The sequence below is a fragment of the Xenopus laevis genome, chromosome 2L (genome assembly GCF_017654675.1).
Source record: "Xenopus laevis strain J_2021 chromosome 2L, Xenopus_laevis_v10.1, whole genome shotgun sequence".
Lineage (NCBI taxonomy): Eukaryota > Metazoa > Chordata > Amphibia > Anura > Pipidae > Xenopus > Xenopus laevis.
In genome coordinates, this window is record NC_054373.1 from 168,315,175 (window position 1) to 168,338,234 (window position 23,060).

The window sequence follows — 23,060 nt, forward strand, 5'->3', positions numbered from 1 at the left end:
TTGGCACGTTATGAAAGTTTGAACATATTTCTGTGGTTTTTATGTTATTACACTTTTGCTAATGAAGGTGAATTGCCCTTTACGCTGCAAGTCACAGTTTCCTCAAGAGACCTGCTTATCTTTAAATTGTTACAATTGCTTCTTTGCTTATCTTAAATTGTTACAAATATATCAAAGTGCACCTGCCACGTATTCTGGGCTCTCTGCCAAAAGCTAAGTTTTAGAAACTTTGTAACTTTTTTCTGGCTGTTCAGTGCAGACGATCAAAGAGAAAGTCAGGACATTTCAGTAACAATCTGGGACTGAGGGTTGAGCTGTTGGGACTGTCCCTCGAAAAACTGGACAGTTAGGCGGTATGGGATCAGACTGGGCAATTGTGGCTCGGGAAATGGGGCCAGACAGAGCTTTGTGTCTGGAGCGGGGGCAGGGGGGTGAGGCAGTCGGATGCTGTTCCCATGTATAAAAGTTTCCTGAACTTTTCCTCATTAAAAATTCCTTCATGATTAAAAAACCTATAAGCTGTCAGCCATATACTGATGCCATTCTTACAATTAACTCTACCTTTCATGTCTAGAATTTTAGCTGTGTTAATGCCCAGTCCCAAAACTCCAATTCACCCAACCCTGCAACACGAGTAGTTTCCAGCTTCCAACTTCTGAAGGTGCATTAACCCCAATCAATCCCACAGCCAAACCCCATCAGCAGCTCCAGTGATATTAACCCTCATGGGCAACAGATTGACAGAGTTTGATGATGAGTTATAATTTCCACATTAAGTAACAAACTGATGAATCACTGGCAAATGGTGGAGGGGTGGGTACGTTTATGATGCAAAGCAATGCAATTTTTGTTTTCAAACGCCTAAAGCATAAAGCAACACAGAACAATCTATATATTGTATATGTACAGTATATAGCAGGGATCCCCAACCTTTTTAACCCGCGAGCAACATTCAGAAGTAAAAGGAGTTGGGGAGCAACACATGCATGAAAAATGTTCTTGGGGTGCCAAATAAGGGCTGTGATTGGCAATTTGGTATGCCCTATGTGGATTGTCAACCTACATTGAGGTTCTATTTGGCAGCAAACCTGGGTTTTATACAACCAAAACTTGCCTCCAAGCCATGAATTCAAAAATAAGCTCCTGCTTTGAGGCCACTGGGAGCAACATCCAAAGGGTTGGAGAGCAACATGTTGCTCACGAGCTACTGGTTGGGGATCACTGGTATATAGTGACACACACAGTGTACATGGGGACTATACCTTTATTCTGCCTGTGTCCCAGCCTGGCTTCACTTGGAAGGGGAGGGGCAGAAGCTGCAACACACAGAGACGGGATTGGCTGAACTAGTAATAGGGAAGCTTCACAATAAGGGACTGAGGGAAAAGTCTGAGATAAAAGTGAGTTGTTAAAGGTATACTGCTTAGAATTAAATAACTCTCCGTATTTATTATTGCTTTATTTTTTTTTTTAGGAAACAAAAGAAAAGTTCACATTCAAAGTTACAAAGTTCTTTGCACCTAAAGTAAAAAAAAAAAATAGTGCTAGAAATGCTGTATTGTGTATACTGAACTTACTGTACCAGCCTAAAACCAGACCCAATCCTTCAGCACTGTTCACAGTAGTGACACGCGGGCCCAGTAGGGTTGCCACCTGTCCGGTTTTGACCCAGACAACCCGGTAATTTGAAGGGCTGCTCGGGTCAAAACTTCCTGTCCAGTTTTCCAAATAAGGAAAACCGGGCAGGATTCCCCATGATTGACATGGCAATCGGCCAATCGTTGATCACTGCATCAAAGACATGCCCCTTGATTGCACGTCCACCCCTCTGCATCACGGCCACGCCTCTATACATTGCGGCCACTGCGCTTCACGGCCCCACCCCCTGCCCGGGCTTTACTGGGGGAAAAGGCTGCAACCCTAGTCATACTTTCCAACATTTTGGAAATAGAAAGAAGGACAAAGGGATTTGCTGCACTCCACGTGGCAACATTTTCTGACCATGCCCTTTTATGTTGCCACACACCCTAATTACCCTGTCCATTTTACAAAATTTGGCAAGCTATGGAAAGTTTGAACACATTTCTGTGGTTTTTCTGTGTTATTACAGTTTTGCTAATGTAGATGAATTGCCCGTTAAGCCATGAGTTTTGTGGTGTGCCTCAGGAGAGGGTACCAGAAGACAGATGTATGGTACTGTATTATTGCACTATTGTTTGATAAGGTGTGGGGGATGTTTTGTACCATTATCGGGACAAAATTTATTTTTCCCCGGGTGTATGTAGGGGCTCAAATGGTTAATGTGCCCCTATAGCTTTAAATCCCTGCATTTCCTGATCTCCCTAGTTGCTGGGCAGAGGTCCATATAGCTAGTTGTAATTTACATATCCCAGTTATTGGCCAAAAGGTGTTGTGACCACATCCTGTGTAGCGGTAGCGGACTGTGGCGATCTCTAACTTCACTCTTTGATAAATATACCCCTTTGTATCTTTATCTGGCTGTTCCGTGCAGGAGATCGAAGAGAAAGTTGGGACATTTCAGTAACAATCTGGGACTGTGGGCTGAGCTGTCAAAATCGGGACTGTCCAGAGAAAAAACAGGACAGTTGGGAGGTATGTAGTTTGAGAATTCTTGAAAAGCCTGTCCATAAGGGGTCCTGCAAATCCTCCCCACACCCAACCCGGGAAGCCATCTGTACTTATATACCCACGCCCGACCCACCTATCCCTGATGCAGGTTTTGTACCGGTCTGCACAGAGGCGTTTCAGGGGTCACTTTTGCTAAAGTTGAAAGCGCAGAGCTGGTACGGGGGGGGGGGCACATCGCTAGTGCAGTAAGTGCTATTGCACTGGCAGAACCGATTTCTGTGTTAATAAATGAAAAGACGTCTCTCAGATAACCAGAGGCTTTTTGCCGCCCTTGGTAACTGGCCGCATGCCACTACTGTGGACAATGCTAAAGGCAGTGGTGTAACTACTGGGGGAGCAGGGGGTGCAACTGGGCCAGGGTCCCGCACCCCCGCAGGGCCCCCCCCGGCAGATCGTGTGCGCTGCAGCCGGCTGGAGTCGGCTGCAGCCGCAAAGTAAATGCGCATGGACGAGGGTGGGGGGCGGCTGCACAGCCCGCACCAGCCCCCACCTAGTTCCTTTACTGGCTGAAGGATTGGGTCTGTTTTTGCTGAAACTTTAGGCTGGTACAGTAAGCTCAGTATACACAATACAGCATTTCTAGCCTTATTTTTATTTAGGTGCAAAGAATTTTGTCACTTTGAACGTGAACTTTTTTTTTGTTTGTTTCCTAAAAAAACTAAACCAAAAATAGAGAGTTCATTTTGAGCAGAATACCCTTAACAGCTCACTTTTATTTCAGACTTTTCCCTCAGTCCCTTACTATTACTAGTTCAGCCAATCCAGTGTTAGTGAGTCACAGCTTCTGTCCCTCCCCTTCCAAGTGAAGCCAGGCTGGGACACAGGCAGAATAAAGGTATAGTTCCCTTGTACTCTCTGTGTGTGTCATTATATACTGTACATATAGAATATATAGATTGTTCTGTGTTGCAGACTATAGAAGTACAAAGACAAACTATAAAAGCTAAAGCATTGCCCTGCATTATAAACATCCCCACGGTCATTTCCCAGTGATTCATCCGTTCGTTACTTAATGTCAAATGATTCATCAAACTCAGTGGTACAAATGGGTTAATGTGTAGGCCGTGAGGGTTAATATCACTTCAGTGGGCTGAGTTTGGTTGTGGGACTGTTTGGGGAGACTGAAACTTCATGGCTGGAAGCTCACTCCTGTAGTAGGGTGCGGTGAATGGGAGCCCTGGGACTGGGAGTTCAAAGGAGTTTTTCACCTTACAAACACTTTTTTCAACTGTTTTAGACTTTTTTCAATTACTTTCCATTTTTTTAGTTTTTCCAAAATCTAAGTTTAAAGTTGAATGTTCGTGTCTCTGGTGTTTGAGTCTGGCAGCTCAGTAATTCAAGTGTAGACTCTAAACTGTTACAATTTTACAACATGTGTTAGTCGATACATTTCTCAGCAGCATCTCTGGAGTATTAGTGACTATTGTATTAATTCTAACAGCTGCCTGTAATGAAACCCAGAAGATTCTGCTCAGCAGGGACAAAGATAAGGAATGTATCAACTAACTGTATCCATTTAGAACATTTTACAGGGTCGGCGACCCCCCCCTTCCAGGGCTGCTTCAGAAGGTGAAAAAAGACACTTCATACTTCAATAATAAAAAACAGTGACACATAGAAAATAGAAAGTCATTGGAAAAAGTCATTATTTCTGGTGATCTATCTGAAAACAACTAGTTGTTTGAAGGTGAAACACCGCTTTAAGGGGTTGTTCACCTTTGAGTTAACTTTTAGTATGATGTAGAGAGACAATTTGCAATTGGTTTTCATTTTTTTATTATTTGTGGTTTTTGAATTATTTAGCTTTTTATTCAGCAACTCTCCATCTTTTAAAGGAGAAACAAACCCGTACCTACCCCCTACCCTGCTTAGACCAACCTCCCTCCTCCCCACCCAGCCTACCTGCCCCCCCCTGACAAATGCCCCTAATTTTTTAATTACCCCTCCGTGCACATCTGGAGTTCATAGGCGCCATCTTCTTTTTTCAGTCTTCTTTGGAATCTGAGCGGAGTTTCGGCGCACGCGCAGTTGGAGTACATTGACGGTCATGAACGAAATGTGCAGGAACTCAGCTCAGATTCCGAAGAACATACTAAAGGTTAACTTAAGGTGAACAACCCCTTTAATGCTGCAAAGTACTTTAGAGATAAATAGTATATATATATATATATATATATATATATATATATATATATATATATATATATATATATATGCATAAAAAATGTGTGTGTGTGTGTGTGTAACTGTATTTATATAATGTCACTAGGGTACTCAGACCCGTACTAGAAAAAAAACCCCTACCCCCCTACCCTGCTTAGACCAACCTCCCTCCTCCCCACACAGCCTACCTGCCCCCCCTGACAAATGCCCCTAATTTTTTAATTACCCCGCCGTGCACATCTGGAGTTCATAGGCGCCATCTTCTTTTTTTAGTCTTCTTCGGAATCTGAGCGGAGTTTCGGCGCATGCGCAGTTGGAGTACATTGACGGTCATGAACGAAATGTGCCGGAACTCAGCTCAGATTCCGAAGAACATACTAAAGGTTAACTTAAAGTGAACAACACCTTTAATGCTGCAAAGTACTTTAGAGATAAATAGTATATATATATATATATATATATATATATATATATATATATATATATATATATATATATATATATATATATATATATATATATATATATATATATACACATAAAAAATGTGTGTGTGTGTGTAACTGTATTTATATAATGTCACTAGGATACTCAGAGCTGTACAGTCTTAAAATGTAGCAAATTAGTAGGAAAAGGATTTTAATATAACAAGTGCCATGTATTAAAGAGATACTGACACCAGAAAATAACCTTTTTTTATATCCATCATAACATTATCTTTGAATACTATTTATACTTTTGCCATAAAAGTATTTGACTGTTGCTTTTACATTACCTTCCTTACCCCCATGTTCCTCAATGAGGGGCTGCCATATTTGTGCAGCAGGAGTCTGTTAGCATTAGAAACTCGAACTGACAGACTGAGATGGGACAGTCAGGTTGGCAAAACAGTCAGGTTTAGAAGTTTAAGTAATAATTAATTGCAAAAGCAGAACTATCAGCAAAAAACGATTAACGTGACATATATGTAACTTTTAATGTAGATTAATATTATGAAAAGAAAATTTCTAGTGTCAGTATCACTTTAAAAGACATTGCCTATAGAGCTTACCGTCTAAAGCAATGGGGTTAAACCAATGAAAGGGATCAAGATATATATGTAATGCTATTCTGAAGATGGACCACTCTGATACTTCCCGCTTCTTACCGAACACAGACTTGGAAAGTTGCAACTCCCAGGGACTCACTCATTCATGTGGGGTCTGACTGTAGGACAGAGGATGGGTTAAACACACTAACTTGGTTAACACACACACAACAGATATCAAAATAATTTGGGCACCAGTGGTTCTTAAACCAGTTTATTCTCTGGATCACCTACAGTTTCTTGGATGTGACTTCACAGGTGGTACAATGTAGAATCAAGTCTCAAACTATACATTTTGCATCACACACTGCGAGCTGATACATTAAAGAGGAAGTTTAACTTAAAAAAGAAATTTGTAAAGAAATTTGTTTCTTCAGCAACATTTGCTGCTTACTGTACTTATCTGTAGCTTTCTGGATAACGGGTTTTCGAATAATGGATCCCATACCTGTATTATATTTTTCTATACAATTCATGTTGCTTAATCTTTTGTTAGCGACGGTAGGGGTCCTTGCACAAGGGCATTTAGGATGCAGTTTTAGGTTTCCCTGCATGTAGGTCCGGGCAGGAGGGTTGAAGGTGATGTCACTGGGGCGGAGCAATCCATCATGGGTGTGGGGCTATGACATGATGATTTGGAAAACCAGGCAAGCAGTTCTGACCCTGTCAGCCCTTCCCAAAACCAGGATGTCCAGGTCAAAACCAGACAGGTGGCAACCCTATACAACTTTGATTCCATATTATTCTGCCTGATTGTACCCACTGAACTAGGGTTGCCACCTTCTGCCAATAGGCAGACCATGCAGGGGTCAGATCTGGTCATGTCAGGTGTAGGGTTGCCACCTTTTCTGGAAAAAAATACCGGCCTTCCTATACATTTATCTTTTTTCTTTATTAATAACATTGGGATCAACTATAATTTTTACCGGCCAGGCCAGGCCGGTAAAATACCGGCCAGGTGGCAACCCTAGTCGGGTGGGCATTGTAATGTTGGGGGCTGGTGGATGATGTCATGGGGCAGAGAGGGTAATGCTCCGAGGGTGTACCTGTCCAGATTTCTTAATTTGTAAATAAGAACAGCCATTTTTTCACCTGGACTGTCCTTGTGAAAACTAGTCAGGTGGCAGCCCCACACTGAACAGGCTCCATTTTTATGCACTTGATGCACATTAAAAATATTATAAAATAGAGAAATGTCCGTTGAACAAAACATACTTACCTGTATTTAAAGAAACACATAAACATGTGATATCTGGATTTCCAGGTTGGATGATATCACAGGCAGAGGCAGCTAAGGTGCAGGAGCTGGCTGACTTGAAAGGAATGTAGCCAAAACAAGGGGAAGAGTTCTATTATCCTCTAAACTACTTTGCCATAGCTCTAAATGTAAATTGCCATGGGTATGTCACACAAAGTACATGTTGAAAATTTCTACAAATGCGTTTTCATACAGTTATGTAATATGAGTGACATAGACACTGAAATTTACATTTAGGACAGTGGCAAGGTATTTTGGGGAGTTTTGTGTCCCTTGGATGTGCCAGTGGGCCAAATTTCCCATTGCTCAAAGAGCTGCCAACTCATTTATATAAACCACAACACATAAAATCCTTACTACTCTCCAAGATGGCTGCACAACCTCCCACACCAACATTTTTTTACTTTCCATGTATTAAGCATTATTCTGTTATTGTGACACCTGGTGTGTCTTGGTCACAATGTGCAGCCCCAATTTACGTGACTCATATGTAAGAGCAATCAAGTAGCTCCTCCGCTTCAGGAAGCCCAGCGGTGCCATAACAGAAGGCACATCACTTGCGCCTCTCTCATTACTCCTTGTTCTCCTCCTGTGAAAGCAGCAAGTTCAGCTGAAAGGTGAGATTACAGAAATATGTTTTATAAAATATTACCAAATTTAACAAATTCACGAACTGGGTGAACTGAACGTCTATGAACGGGTTCTCCATCGATTCTCTGAACTAACACTCATTTGGGGGAATGTTTATTATGATATATGATGTTTTATTTTAGGTTTTCCCTTAACCTGCATCGCTATCAAAGAGGTCACCTGCCGAGTCAGAACATTTTTTGTTTCCTATAGTAAATACAGGATCCGTGCCATATGGCACACCTTGTATTTCATACCACACAAATATCTGACTTTATCTCTATCCGCCTCATTTGTGGACTTTGAGTTCTGCTGACTACTTTGGCATGGATGCAACTGGCTCACTACATGTAAGTCTCACACTTTAAAGAAAAGGGAAAAAAATCCCACGTAAGATCTTATGAAAAATTCTCAAACACGGCTTTTGCTGAACATACTTTTTCCCGATTATTTTAATGAGGAATATGTGTAGTTTTTGTTATGCTTTACAATTAACAGGGCAAAACCTTAAATTAAAGTCACATTCTACTTCCTGTTTTGTACGAGCACTATTGAAACAAATCGTTGCCCACTGAAAAGCCCTCCCTTCCCCTAGTTGCAGCCTTTTAGGTTGTGAGATAAGAAGCAGATCATTATACAGCTGCCTTTCAATGGAGTGATAATTGGTTTTGATTGTGCTCTTACGCCTTTAAGGATCTAGCAGCAAGTAGAAAGCTCAACTGCAGTTTTATCTGCTTTAATAGAATGTTATCTAACCACCTCATTCAATCTGTAATTCGTTGCAAAGGCTTTACCAGTAGTTTATACCTAAATATATTTCATTTAATAAAAGTATTTCAATATTTAGGATGACCATGGGTGTTTTTGAAGATTGTGTGTTCTTCCTTAAAGTGACTAATTTATCCATTAAAGAGAAGGAAGCATTGCACAGCTCAATAACTTCAAATGGAGGTGGTGTATCTTTTATACTGAATCACAAGGTAAGGTTATTTTATATTTGGCGATAAATCATGAAGATTAAATATAAGCATATAACACACATCTGTTTGAACTAAATGGGAACATATGACCGAGGCATTACTGCCTCTACTGTTAAAATCTAGAAAATAAATAAAAACGGTGGTTTAGTGAATAAGATTTGTTTTAATTATATGCAATACATTGGGTTCAGTTACAGATATAACATTAAAGTTTTCTATTTGTATGTTCTTTGGAACATATGGGCCTGTCTGTTTGCTCAGTTTCACTTACAATAGTGGTCTGAAAACTTTTATATTATTTCATTATCTTCCCTTTTCTACCCAAGGCTGCAGTACTTTAAGGCAATAATGACTGGTGCCTAAGAGGCTGATTTAGCAAAATTCCAATTTTCAAGTGTTTTTTCGAAAAAAGATAAAAAATCTGGAATGTGCACTTATTTCCGACAACATTCAAAACTTGATCACTTGAAACGTGAACAAACAAACTAATTTTATTGAAACAAACTCATTATCAGTGAATCGGCTAAATTTCAAGTGGAACTTGAAATACATGAATTCAAAAAATTGCTTAAAATTGGAAAATTCAGTTCTACGTGAACTTACTACCTTTGTCTGTTTATAAGGAAACAAATGATACATACTGTATTGGCATATTGCTCCATGAATGCAGTAAATAAGCAAATCGCGCATTGATAAATGTTTATCACACGCAGACATAAGTAGAAGCCTTATTCTTTCTTTCTTAGTGCACTCATGTGTTGGTGGATACCACTGGCTCTCTAAGTGATTCCCAACTGAAAACTGTCCAGAAGCATCAGATTCTAATTGTAGAAGCAGATTATGTGGGGGAATGTATAGAGAAGCAGAGCCTTATTAAAAATTATCAGTATCCAAAGGGTGTGCCACCAAGTGAAAAACAAGCACAGATGATGCAAGGTAAGAGTATCCATTGATTGTTATGGAATTAATTGTGTGGTTTGTTGTGGTCTTCTGGATAAGAATTCATTTATTTGGTAATTGCAAGAAATACATGGGAAAAGTTTGCTGTTCTTATTCTTAACCCTTGCCACGGTATCTTGATGTGCAGATACAGTATATGTGACTATAGATTGCTTTTATGGTTTCCCATGGTGTAAGCATTATATCATACGGTGCAGCATTGTCTAACCCAATTAGAAAAACGTATTTGTAAAACTGTGATGCCTGTTGGGTTAGGGCAAAAAAAAACCCCATTGGCCTTGGTCTTACTTGCTGTGTCTGCATGTAAAACTGGAATTATTCAACGCTAAAGTAAAAGTTTCCCAGGCCCCAAAAACTTGAGGAATTTCCTGTATAGTGAAATTTACACCAGTCCTTCTTGTCTTCAGCCCTTCTCATGCTTCTTGTTTGCCTGAATTAAATGCAATGAGTATTGTGTATTGCACAATTTCTCTATCTCTGATAACACCTAATATAATAATGTGTAAGAGGTTGCATCATTAATAGTAGTCACAGCGATTTATTGCGTAAACTGTGTCATAGGGAAATATGGGCCCAATTATAACAATTGCCCAATTATCTTGAATGTCCTTGAATTGACTGGAGATTAGACCTACCCCATGGGCTGCCTACTGTTCCTATAGGAAACTTGGAGCTTGAGATGGGAGCCCTAGTGAAGAAATCATAGGGCAAGAGGCTCAAACAGTATGAATGATGGGCTTGCTTTAAAGGCCGGAGAGATTATTTAGCCTGAACTGCAATGTAGACTGTGAGTAAGGTTATTTCTGAACTGAAAAAAGTGTTTGAAGTTGAACAAGCCCTTTAAGAAATACATTTGGAAAATGTCTAAAAAAAAGATGATGATTTTCCACATCGGCTCTTCTTCTGTAACCACATTTCCTTACAATGGTATGTCCCTGTGTGTACGCCAAGTTAACCCCTGGAGTGGTCTAGGTTTATGGGATTGCACACGACACATAAAACGCGCCCAACGAACCTCAGTATTGACAATTATTGTGTTGTTTGGAATGGCAGCCCCTTCAATAGCGTATAATACAGATATCATTGCTGTCTGGTGATATAATAGATGTAGGGACCCAGAGGGTTAATGCTCCCCTATGGCTTTAAATCCCTACACTTCCTTATTCCCTGGTTGCTGGGCAGAAGGGAATGTATCCAGTTCAGGTTATTAGCATAATATGTATCATTGGCCCAGAGGCTGATGACCACTTCCTGCCACAATTCAGTATAGTGTTGGGCAGAAGGTAGAGTTTCTGCTTTTGTCTTTCACTTCAGGAGGGAGTGGATGTTGCCAGGAGCCTGGGCACCTGTAAAGTAAAGGCCCTCAGGGTGGTGAGCAGCGCTGATTCAGGGGAAAACGCCGCCTGAGGCGGCTCCTGCAATGCCGCCCCCCTCCCCGGTTTACCAGTTGGGAGGGGAGGCAGGAACTCTAATGTGTAGAGCGCTATTGCGATCTCTCGCATTAGTAAAGCTGAATTTCCGCCCTTGGAAACCTCTCCGGCAAGCCGCCTGAGGCGAGTTTCTCAACTCGCCTCATTGGCGGCGCGCCCCTGGAGGTGAGGCCCTTGATGAAATTGGGGATACAGGGACCCTGTGAACGAGGTGTAGTCAGGACAGGGTAGTTGTCTGTAACAATACTTTTTAGGAAAGTGATGCAGATAGAGCAGCCTGTGCTCCGACTAAGAGGGATGGCATGGGAGTAGCTCTCCTCTCAGGTAAGACTGGCCTGTAGTACACAGAGTAAAAGGAGTTTAGATAATGTGATTTCATTGATCCAACATGGGGGGATCCAGGTCACAGTACAGATATCCTGATGGTTCATCTATCTGATACACTATCTCCACAAAGATGTCACAAGGTGCTGCCTCTGAATTGCTGTGATGTTACCTGACATGTATGTGAATACGTCAGAGGATTGGGAATATGAAAAACCCTGATTTGCACTTTAAGAGAATAAAGAGACAAAGCCTAGCCTACATGGGGGTTACATGCACTTGCAAAGTAATGCTGAGCATTTAGTAAAGTGAAAAAAGGCACTTCATTTCCTATGCACATTCATTAACTTCCAAAATGGTGCACTAATAGTGATGAAAAGATGAGTTTTGTACAAAGATACAACTACTGTAAATCTCACAGAAATATCCCTGGGTGTTACTTGATAAAGAACTTGGGTTTAATCTGTTCAGTGTTTGGTCACACAATTTACTAATTACAAATAACAATTTACAAAATATTAATAATAACACTTTATTCCAGCAGATCACAAGAATACACTGTATACAATACCGAGCTCAAGGGAAAACAAGAATAATATACAGGACAGGTAATTATATGTTAATTATCAGTATATTTTACTCTTACTATGCAATTGACTCTTCAGCATTTCAGCTGCTTGAGGAGCAGTTTTCCTGATAAAGAGTTAAATTGGATGGTATAGCCATTTTAAGTTACGGTTTGTAATGTCGCTTTATGAATAATCTCATACTGTATATATATTTATTAGTAGTACAAATGGAGGAACAGTACTTTTTGGGCAAACTTTGGGCAAAATAGAGTGGTTTTGGCATATGGTGTATGTGCTCCTCAGGTGGCAGCAGCCCACAAGATAACAGGAGTGGTAAAAAACTGCTTAATATGGAAAACTAAGCAAAGGGGGTGGCATAGACTTGGATAACTCAGGGTAGCACTGAGGTTTGAAATGCCCCTAGTTGGCAGTAGTTGTGTAATTAAACCTGAACAATAAATCTAAGTGACGGCAGGGGTTGAACACAGGTTCTGTGCTAGACCAGTGCCAGGACCTAAGGCAACCCAGTGCCAGGACCCAGCAACCCAGCAACCCAGCCCGGCCATTTTGTCCCCTCCCCGGCGCATACCTGATGTGAATATGTGCGGGGAGGAGTGCATGCACAGAAATGCGCTGGAGAGAAGTGTCAGTGGGGGAACAAGGGACTGGACCAGGGGTAGGCGATTGAAGAAGTAAGTGCTTGGTGCCCACAGGCACGTACAACTTCTACTAGTTATGGCCCTGACCAATGCAGATGGTTCTGGCACCACTTTGAGCTCTTTACCCACACTACTTCTCTGCCAATACTATGTCAAATAGTTTTAAATTATTCCATTTAAAAAAAATATTAAATGTTTAATTATTCTACTCCGCAATTGAAAGCAATAAGAGACTCAGTAATTGCTGTTGCTAACACTGGTTTTATTGCTGTATGTGTGACAGGGATCATTGGAACGATGATGAAAATAATATCACTGATCCTCCCAATGCTGAGATGGTAAAATACTGTTTCCTTCAAAAAGTAAGTGAATGTGTTGCTATATGTTCCGATATAGACTCCCAGCCCGCTGCTGGATACTTCCCAGCAAAATCCAGATAAAGAGCTGAGGGGTGGGTACCTTTGTACAGCGGGCTGAGATCTGGTGCCTATATACAGTATACAGGTATTTGATCTTTTATCTGGAAACCCATTATCCAGAAAGCTCCAAATTATGGAAAGGCCATCTCCCATAGACTCCATTTTATCCAAATAATTAATTTTTTTTAAAACGGATTTCCTTTTTCTCTGTAATAATGAAACAGTATGTTGTACTTAGATATAATTAATCCTTATTGGAAGCAAAACACTGTGGGGCTATTTTATAAATATGAATAATGTGTGTGCGTGTTGGAAATATGCCATACTAAATAACTGTAGAGGTAAAGGGAAATATCATACACAGACTTCAAAGCACTGGTGATTCCAATTGTCAAATTATTATTAAGGATGACTCACTTTACAATAATATTTTACTAAAGTGTGAGCCAATCAGCCGTTCTTTCAATATCCTGTCTAATCCTGACCAGTGAACCGAACTGTTAGTTCAAATCAGGACGATATGCCTATTGCTATACCAATAAATCTGAATTGTAGTGGCCCCTGTATCATGTTCAAAATACGTTAATAGTATATCTATTGTGGTACCCAGTACCAATGGCTTTACATTAGTCAGCGAGAATTCTTTAAATCATTTTGTTTCCCAATATAAGATGCACAACAAGCGCAAGATAATGTAAACGAATCTTACTGTACAGCTGGAGAGACATACATTCACAAGGACAGATAATTGTTCTGATGTTGCTCTGCTCAGGAAAGGGACGGTAAAGGTCATCTGAGGTTTCTGATCTCTGAGCAGAGCAACAACTGTTTTTCTTCTGAACATAAATCTCTATGACTATACAGACAGACAAACTGATCAGGTGGTGCTGTTACAAAATGGTATTATAATATAATATATAATATTAGCAGTTTATAAAAGTTTTGAAATGAAAAAGAAAATTCTGTAAAAAGCAAAAGAACACCCTGTGCAGTTTTACATTCATTTTATTAAAGTTTACGTATACGTTAACTGGGTCTGTTTTGACCAGCAAGAGCACGATTCAGTAAGGATGAGACTGTGTGAAAGGTGAAGAATCTATGGCTATTAAGTCTATAAATTAATTATCTGACCTGCAGATAGTGGTTGTGGAAAAACATGTTGAACAGAATAATTTACTAAATACTTTAGTGTGATCCTATTGATGCTGCTAACCAGAAATTAATTAATTAATTAATTAATAATGTTTTATGGAAAGTTTTAAAAACCAATGCCAATACCAATTGAAAGTAAAGGTGGCTATACATGGGCAGATTAAAGCTGCCGATATTGGTCCTTTAGACCAATTCGGCAGCTTATCTGCCCATGTGTGGGGGCTCCCGACGGGTCCAACCGATCGATATCAGGCCAAAAATCAGCCAGATATTGATCAGTCAAGTTTAATTTTTTGGACGATTCAGGACCACATCGGCTAGTTGTGGCCCTGCGACCCGTCGGAGCTTATTCATCCGGATTCACCCAGCTGTTAGTGGGCATACCGGGTCAAGATCCACTCGTTTGTCGACCTTGCCCAACGAGCGGATCTTATAGTGTATGGCCACCTTTGGAAACCCTATTAGACCAATATTATATATATTGACCAAGCAGCATAGAGATTAGAGTAATCCTCCTGCTTTCCAAACCAGAGCTACATACTACGACTTCGAATTTACTTCCACTTCAATTCAAAGTAAAAATCGTTCGAATATTCGACCATTCGATAATTGAAGTGCTGTCTCTTTAAAAAAAACTTCGACTTCAATACTTTTCCAAATTAAACTTGCTGAATTGCTATGTTAGCCTATGGGAACCTTCTACAACTTTTTCTAAGTCCTTATACATTGAATAAAAATTCTTCGATCGCACGCTAAAATCGTTCGAACGATTTTTATTCGATCGTAGGATTGCCAAATTCAGTGAAAAAACGTTGAATTCGATATTCGAATTCAAAGTTTTTCAATTCGATGGTCGAATTTTGAAGTTTTTTGTACTTTGAAATTCGACCAATGATAAATCTGCCCCCTAAGTGATTTCATGGCTTAAGCCATTCTGTGGCTATTCTTGATATTCCTATAATGCCTAGTGTGCCGCCTTTGCAATGGGCAAGGATGATTTCAACAATTTTGATCACACGATATGTTCTGTTACATTTCCATTTTGACTGCATGACCAGCCTCTGGCCAATACTAAAGTCAAGGAAACATTTTCCAAATTGAGTTTCTTTTACAGGGATCACAAGTGGCTGTTTTCGAGCTGTTGCGCTTTCCAGAATCATCATCATTCAGAATATGTACAATAGTCTGCCATCTCAATGGATCAGAGGTATAAAAAAAATGATAACATAATCTTAAAAACTCTTCCATAAAGTAAATAAACTGGTTTGTCTTTGAATTATATACTTATTGTTCAGTGTGAAGAGATGTAAGTTCAGTTTTGTTTTTTTGGCGTATCTATTTAAACCTCAATTGGGTATAACACTAGGGGGGCAGGCCATGTCACTACTGGGAGGTCCATGTGTTGAGAGCCTGAATGATGAGCAATTTCAATATATATTTGTAAAATGTATATTAAACACTATCCCCCATATGTACTATAATAAATGGCACTACATTTGCCCAGGAGCAGTAACCCATAGCAACCAATAAGATGTTTGATTTTAAACAAATGACAAGTAAATGCTACCTGCTGATTGGTTGCTATGGGTTACTGCTCCTGAGCAAACCTAGTGCCTGTTATTGCATAACCCCCTATGTCCTGAAAAGTTTGGGGTATAATATTATTTTGCTGTTTGGCCCAGTGTTTTTTAGTTACAACACTATCAATGTACCTGTTGTTCAGTCACTTCTTGAGCTTAGTTATTCTTCTTTAACAACAACCCCTAAATGCATGATTTCTGCTCCTAATCAGAATATCTTATCTTCCCCCTACACTGATTTTTAGTTTTTTAAGAAAGGTCTCTTTTTGCAGAGAGACTGCTGCTTTCAGTTCGCAGACAATATTGAGTTGGCTTGTCATAAGTATGAAAGACGCATTGAAGAGCTAAAAAAGGATGGCTACAAGGTTATGAAAAGGATTCCAAAAGATATTATAAAATCCCTATCAGAGACACTGCAGAAGGTAATGTATTTGAATCCTACGATTAATAACAGAATTATTAGACCATAGTTACTAAAGATTCTAGATGAGCCTTGGAGAGGCATGGAGTAGTATATGTGGCCTCATTTGGAAGCGTATTCACTGTACTGATACTAGAACTATAATAGTTTTCATCTGTAACCTTGTTTTGTGTAAAGGAAATCTGACAATGTGTTAAGGTGACATAGACGCACCGATAATAACCTACAAAAACATTTTCGGGCAATATTCAGTGCCTGTATGGTGGGAGACCAGGTGACCGATATCAGCAGAAGTCTTTTTTAATTTTATTATTAACATGTATTTATATAGCGCCAACCTATTTTGCAAATGATGATGATGATTCAGCTCTACCTGTGTGTATTGAAACAAACGATCTTTCCTGGAAAGATCCTTCTTATCATGTAAAGCTGCTTTTCCAACCCACCCAGTTTTGACAAACAGACACACTGGCAAATGTGAAAGTAAAGATAAAGGCTGCTTGCATGATTTATGTTGATTTTAATAGGTGTTAATCGAAGACAACATAATTCTGCCCAAAATGTCTCTGGAGGTCAAGTATTTTGTGGAAACAGTTTGGACTGAGGCTCTCAGTCACATGGAAAAGATCCTCTCTTGCCCAGTAAACAGCATCAATCTCATGGATGTGAGTATTGCACAACAGTAAATATGGTCCCTCTTATTCAGCTGTTTCGTTCTGTAACCCTTGTTTTTTCAATTTATTGTAAGACCACGGCGCTATATAAACAATCATGATGATGGCTGTGTGCAAATACTGGTATTGCTATATTTATAATGATATGAATATCATGTGATAGGGGTCTGCAACTTCCAGTTCTTTTTAAATATTTCTTAAAGCAGAATGCACAGATATATTTGAATACAATAGGTTACATTTCAAAATAACTAAAAAAAATCAGTTCATATTTGAAAGTTACTAAAAATGAAATTTCCTTTTATTTTGGTGACCATCCCTTTTATGCTTCACCTCGTCGAACAAATAAGCAGCAGATATCAGAAATTAACCACTGCTGACTATACTGCACGCACTGAATTTCCAATGAAAGTTGGTGGCTTCCACTACAGCAACTCGTTGTTATGCTTATGATCAAACAATAATAAATATAAACGTCTATCCCAACAGCCAGTTGTTCCGAAAGATTCATAATTTGCTACCAGATGCCCCCATCTCTCCCCAACCCACCACTTACTCTCTGCTGCAGGTCTGTAAGCAGTTAACGTTATTTTCAGTCATGGGGCAAATTTACTAAAGGGCAAAGTGACTAACGCAGGCAAAAATTCGCCAGCGTGACGTCATTTCGTACTTCGGCAATTTACTATTGGACGTACCTTCGCTAGAGAAGGAGATAGACTCTAGCGGCCAGGCGAAGTTGCTCTCTGGCGAATGGACGTAACTACGCAAATTCACTAAGATGCAGATTTTACTGAACGTTACCTCTTGCGCCAGACTTGCCTTTGCCACCTCAGACCAGGAGAAGTGCAATAGAAACGCTAGCGTCTTTTCCTTTCTGAATTTTTTGGGGGTAACGGCTTCCCCCCTACATTTTCTAACATGGCACATAAACTATACACTGGGCTCATGTGTTGGGCAATATAACAACTCTATTTTATTTTATTAAGGTTTCCTGGGCTTGTGTAATGTAATGTATTTGCTGCAACATAAACGTCCATTCTATTTTAACTTCCCGGCGTATGCGAATTATGCAATACAAGCGCAACTTTGCTTGCTTGGCACAGTAACGCTAGCGCATCTTCTCCAGCTTAGGCGCCCTGAACGCAACTTTGGATTTTAGTGATTTAGCGTTGTCCTGGCGAATCTACACCTGGTGAAGTGTTGCGCTGTGAGTGAAGCCGTCGCTGGCGAATTTTCAGAGGTTAATGAATTTGCCCCATGGTGTTTGTGTAAATCTTAAACGCTGATCTCTGTGAATTGTTTTTTGTTTTCACTCATAGGTAAACAAAGCGGAGGGAGTTCTACTTTATGTGAGGAAATTACTGGACACAGGAACAGAATCTGCTGAAATAAAGAAAGTAATGGCTGAGTTTTATCAGCTCATTCCCCATAAGGAACCTGTGCTGGCCAATATTGATGTGAAGCTTCTGTTGATAAAGATGGATTTGTGTCAGGTTTGGATCATTTCTCTTTAATAGTCATCAACATTTCAGAGGAGATTTATCAAAAAAAAATTTACTGCAAATTTTATGTGGTAAATATTGTACATTCAAGTTTGAGTTTTTGAGCACAATGAAATTGGAATAAAAAAGGTGCGTTCTGAAAGCTGGCAAGTTCATGTAGAAGTCAACAGATAGTAATTTTAAATTTCAAGCTTTTTCTCAATACCAGTTTCTGATTACTTTGATTTGACTCATTGAAGATGGTAGAATGGGATTTCACTGTGCTTCAGTTTTCAAGCGATGAAGATTTGAGTTTGCAAATTTTCATTGCAGTAAAAGGTTAACGATCATGAAAAAGGGGGGTCATTTATTTAAATCCAAATAATCTAGAAACATTCGAGTTTTTTTCACTATAAAACTCGGATTTTTAGAGAAAAAAGACTGTAATTTATAGAGATTTATTATACACTGATGCTGCAAAAAGCCCCGATCTGAAGATCCGCCATCTCAGACCTCTTCAGGTCTGGTATTAGTCAATGGGAGAGGCATCTATCTCAATTTGAAGTTTTCATCATTGGGTTTAGCCCGAAAATCTGACTTTTTTGAGCAACTCAGGTTTCTGCTTGATTTTGAGTTTTTCCGTGATCCCATCAATTCAAGGTTTTTTTATTAATATATAAGATAAAATCAGCCATGGAAATTTGGTCGTGGTTTTTTTCAATAAAATATGAGATTAATGTGGATTTTAGTAAATAACCCCCTAAGAGTTGATTTGTATAAAGTTAGGGGTTATTTATCAAAATTTGGATTTGTGTAGTTTTCAAGGTTACTTTTCAGCACAAATATTGTCTTATTTATTATAAAATCCGAATTTAATAAGCGAGAAGTAATAAGACGGTGGAACAAATCCAAATACAACAACAAAAACTTTCAACAAAAAAAAAATCCTTGTTTTAGTAAGAATTTTGTGCAAATGAAAAAAACCACCTCTAAAACCTCAAATCAACGCAATATTTTACAACTGGAAAAGGACAGCTCCCATTGAATACGACATGACCTCGCTAGCTTTAAGATGAAGTACTCTTTTACACTTAAATCATTTTTCGATGTTAAGATTATTTCTTTTTCTTGCCCCAGCTTTTAGAAAGGTGCTCTGATGTGAAAAGAATAGGTTAGAAAATGAAATGATTGCCATATTTACACATATGTCTCTATATATGTCTCTGCTATTTTAAAATGCGTTGCATTGAAACTTGTGCCCTTGTTTTGTTATACACCGTAGCTTATTCGAGACATTGTGAATGTGTGTGAGATAAACTTTGGAGATCTCAACCCAAGCAGCTTTGCAAAGTACCGTGCCCTGCAATGCAGAATAGAGCACATTGATCCTGAGTCTGAGGAGTTTCTTCAGGTGTCACAGCAAATTCTGAAGAACCAACACGGGTATTGGACATGCTGGATATACAGTATAAATATATATATTCCTCCTTGGAGGAGCACTCCCTAAATGTACAGTATATAGCAACTTGCCAGAGTGCTGGTAAATATGATAAATAGAATGACACAAGGTAAAGGGAGCACTTGTCCAATAAAATCAGTAATCCAAAACTCATTGCCATCAAATGAGACAACTCTAGGCTCAATCCAATTGTGAAATTTGGTGGCCATTTCTTTGACCTTTATCAAGCTGTTCAGGTGCTATTATATGACCCATGCATTCGAAAAGGAACTGATATCAGCAGCGTTATGGAGATGCAGCGCAACCAAGGATCAAGGCAACATTGAATCACCCACACTAGCGCATTGGCAGCATGGATCAAAATGACATACTGTATTAACAACACCAACCTTGTGTAAACGCAATGGCGATAATTAGTGATGAGAGAATTTTTATTTTCGCAAAACTGTGGCAAAAATTTGCCGCAACAAAAAAGTCACAGAGACAGAAAAGTTGTCATAAGAAAAAACGCCCATCACCTTTGACTTCAATGCGTTTTGCTCATCACTAGCAATAATCATCAGAGTACAGGTATGGGATCCACTATCCGGGAACCTGTTATCCAAAGTTACGGAAGGGCTGTCTTCCATAGAATCCATTTTATCCAAATAGTACAAATTTTTTAAAAATGATTTATTTTTTCTCTGTAAAAATAAAACAGTACCTTGTACTTGATCCCAACTAAGATATAATTAATCCTTATTGGAGGCAAAACCAGCCTTTTGGGTTTATTTAATATTTACACAATTTTCTAGTAGACTTAAGGTATGAAGATCCAAATTGTGGAAAGATCCGTTATCAGGAAATCCCCAGGTCCTGAGCATTCTGGATAACAGGTCCCATACCTGTATATCAGTAGATCAGACTTGAAAGCAACACTCTCCTACTCAGGCATATTATAATGGAATAAAAGCTAAGAAGGAACACTATCTTAAATCTCACAAGATAAGAACAATGAATTGCTAAAGTTCAGCTTATTAATTACCATCATAATGATACTCTCTGTATCTATGCATAGAGCTAATTAATATTGTGTACACTGTTGACATTTATACACCTCGCTTCGCTTGGAGCCCCAAGGAATGTATATCTATATAACTAAGAGGACCAGGGAGAACATATGCTTCTAAAACATTCAGCCTGCCTTCCATATAATCCTAGTACCATAATATTGTGTCTCCCTGTTAGAAGAACCATGCAACTGCCATCTAACTCTAGTACCATAATATTGTGTCTCCCTATCAGAAGAACCATGCAACTGCCATCTAACTCTAGTGCCATAATATTGTGTCTCCCTGTTAGAAGAACCATGCAACTGCCATCTAACTCTAGTACCATAATATTGTGTCTCCCTATTAGAAGAACCATGCAACTGCCATCTAACTCTAGTGCCATAATATTGTATCTCCCTATTAGAAGAACCATGCAACTGCCATCTAACTCTAGTACCATAATATTGTGTCTCCCTATTAGAAGAACCATGCAACTGCCATCTAACTCTAGTGCCATAATATTGTGTCTCCCTATTAGAAGAACCATGCAACTGCCATCTAACTCTAGTGCCATAATATTGTGTCTCACTGTTAGAACCATGCGACTGTAGAGAAGTGTATATTGAAAGAAAGGGGGTTGACATATGAAATGATCATAATAATTAATTTTTTTTTCTTTTTTTCTTAAGTGAAGAAATGATTAAAATAATAAACTTATTCCACATTTCAAAACCAAGCGAAGCTGTGGAATTTGAAAGAAATCTTGGGAACATCAGGTCCCTCATTCATGCATCCTCACCTCACAGTTTTGTTGGGATCCTTTACCGGTAAGAAGGTTTATTTGATTTTTATGCCAGGGTCCAGGGAAAAACCAGGATAAAAACAGATCTGTACTTCTAAGCCAAAGGTTTCTACGATGTTAAATAGAAACTAAAACCAGTATTTTTGCCAGTATTTTTTTTTTACTTATGAAATAGGGACCCTGTGTAAACAATAGCCTAATGTCAAAAGAAAACACTTCTTCTAAGGAGACGTTTGTGTGATTTATGGAGACTCTTATTTTTCCAGCGGGCTGCTCTTGCCAAAATTCATTGAAGATGATTCGGGTTTGCTGAGAACCGATTCAGGAAATCATGGAAGTGGAATTTATTTCAGCAATTCAATAAGGTTTGGAATTCTGTTTTTATCATTATACCAGAAACTTCTGATGGAAATCCTGTGTTAATAAATGATGCCAAGGTTTTGGACATGTATAGCCACCATAGCTGCAGGGTTGGAGGTTAAGGCCATGTCACATATGGTGGATTCTCCCCCCGGCGTAGATACACCAGGGCAGAGAAAACACCACATGTGACAAGGTCTTTAGACTTCCCGGCTGCAGAATAAGGCCATCCGACTCTCCCAAATAAGTAACACTGTCACTTAATGCCGTAGTGACCAACAATCATTGTTTACACACACAAAATGACTTGTTGTGTTTATATATATATATATATATATATATATATATATATATATATATATATATATATATATATATTCTCTTTGAAAACTTTTGGCATCCACCAAAAATGTTTTTTTCCATTTTTCAAATATGAATTACTTCTTGTGCATGTATATTCACATATATACCAGCTAGGAATAGTGGTGCCAAAGCTCCCTATATCTCTGGTGGGGAACCATCCATACATTTATGTGTATGTGCCACACACTCCAAGATAGCGAAAAGTGCGTAACCCATCTATTAGCCACATATACTCTTCATTTCTCATTTTTGCTCAGTGTTTTTGAAAATCATTTTGCATGTTCTTCACCAAAATGTTTTTCTCAATAATAAAAAAAAAAACTGTTGCGACAAAGCAACGATTAAACAGTTCTGTCTCTAAAATGTGCTATAACATTTGTCACCCACTATTGTCGGTGCCTAAATATGTACCACATGTTATATATCTCTAACATATATGTGACGATTCGGTGAGAGGGTGATAAACACTGTTTCTGTTTGATACAAATGACCCAAAGAGGCAGTTACTAATGTATTGCATATAATGTTCCAGCACAATAACTTACACTTCCTGTGCTTCCCTGCAAAAGACTGATTGCTGGGCCACTACCCATGAACACCCTGGTGTGC

The 23,060-nt window shown here is 39.1% G+C and overlaps 2 protein-coding genes across 6 annotated transcripts in view; one reads left to right on the forward strand and one right to left on the reverse strand.

The window, feature by feature from the left end:
- Positions 1–1,535, reverse strand: part of LOC108708727 (protein mono-ADP-ribosyltransferase PARP4) — a 75,099-nt gene extending 73,564 nt beyond the window's left edge. The window contains exon 1 of one of the 2 annotated variants that reach the window (XR_005965521.1): positions 1,263–1,535. The gene's annotated coding sequence lies outside the window, so the exon portion shown is untranslated. The remainder of the gene's footprint in view (positions 1–1,262) is intronic. The other variant, XM_041582677.1, reaches the window with a different exon arrangement.
- Positions 1,536–2,413: 878 nt separating this feature from the next.
- Positions 2,414–23,060, forward strand: part of parp4.1.L (poly(ADP-ribose) polymerase family member 4, gene 1 L homeolog) — a 62,275-nt gene continuing 41,628 nt past the window's right edge. Inside the window, exons 1-13 of one of the 4 annotated variants that reach the window (XM_018247750.2) lie at positions 2,414–2,613; positions 7,931–8,137; positions 8,635–8,767; positions 9,514–9,703; positions 12,023–12,089; positions 12,993–13,071; positions 15,395–15,487; positions 16,133–16,282; positions 16,809–16,946; positions 18,275–18,448; positions 19,719–19,879; positions 21,616–21,753; positions 21,995–22,093. In XM_018247750.2, coding sequence (XP_018103239.1) covers positions 8,118–8,137; positions 8,635–8,767; positions 9,514–9,703; positions 12,023–12,089; positions 12,993–13,071; positions 15,395–15,487; positions 16,133–16,282; positions 16,809–16,946; positions 18,275–18,448; positions 19,719–19,879; positions 21,616–21,753; positions 21,995–22,093 — 1,442 coding nt within the window. In that variant the 5' untranslated portion in view covers positions 2,414–2,613; positions 7,931–8,117. Of the gene's footprint in view, positions 2,614–3,231; positions 3,485–6,812; positions 7,775–7,930; positions 8,138–8,634; positions 8,768–9,513; positions 9,704–12,022; positions 12,090–12,992; positions 13,072–15,394; positions 15,488–16,132; positions 16,283–16,808; positions 16,947–18,274; positions 18,449–19,718; positions 19,880–21,615; positions 21,754–21,994; positions 22,094–23,060 lie in introns of those variants that run through there. The other 3 variants (XM_041582679.1, XM_018247749.2, XM_041582678.1) reach the window with 3 other exon arrangements.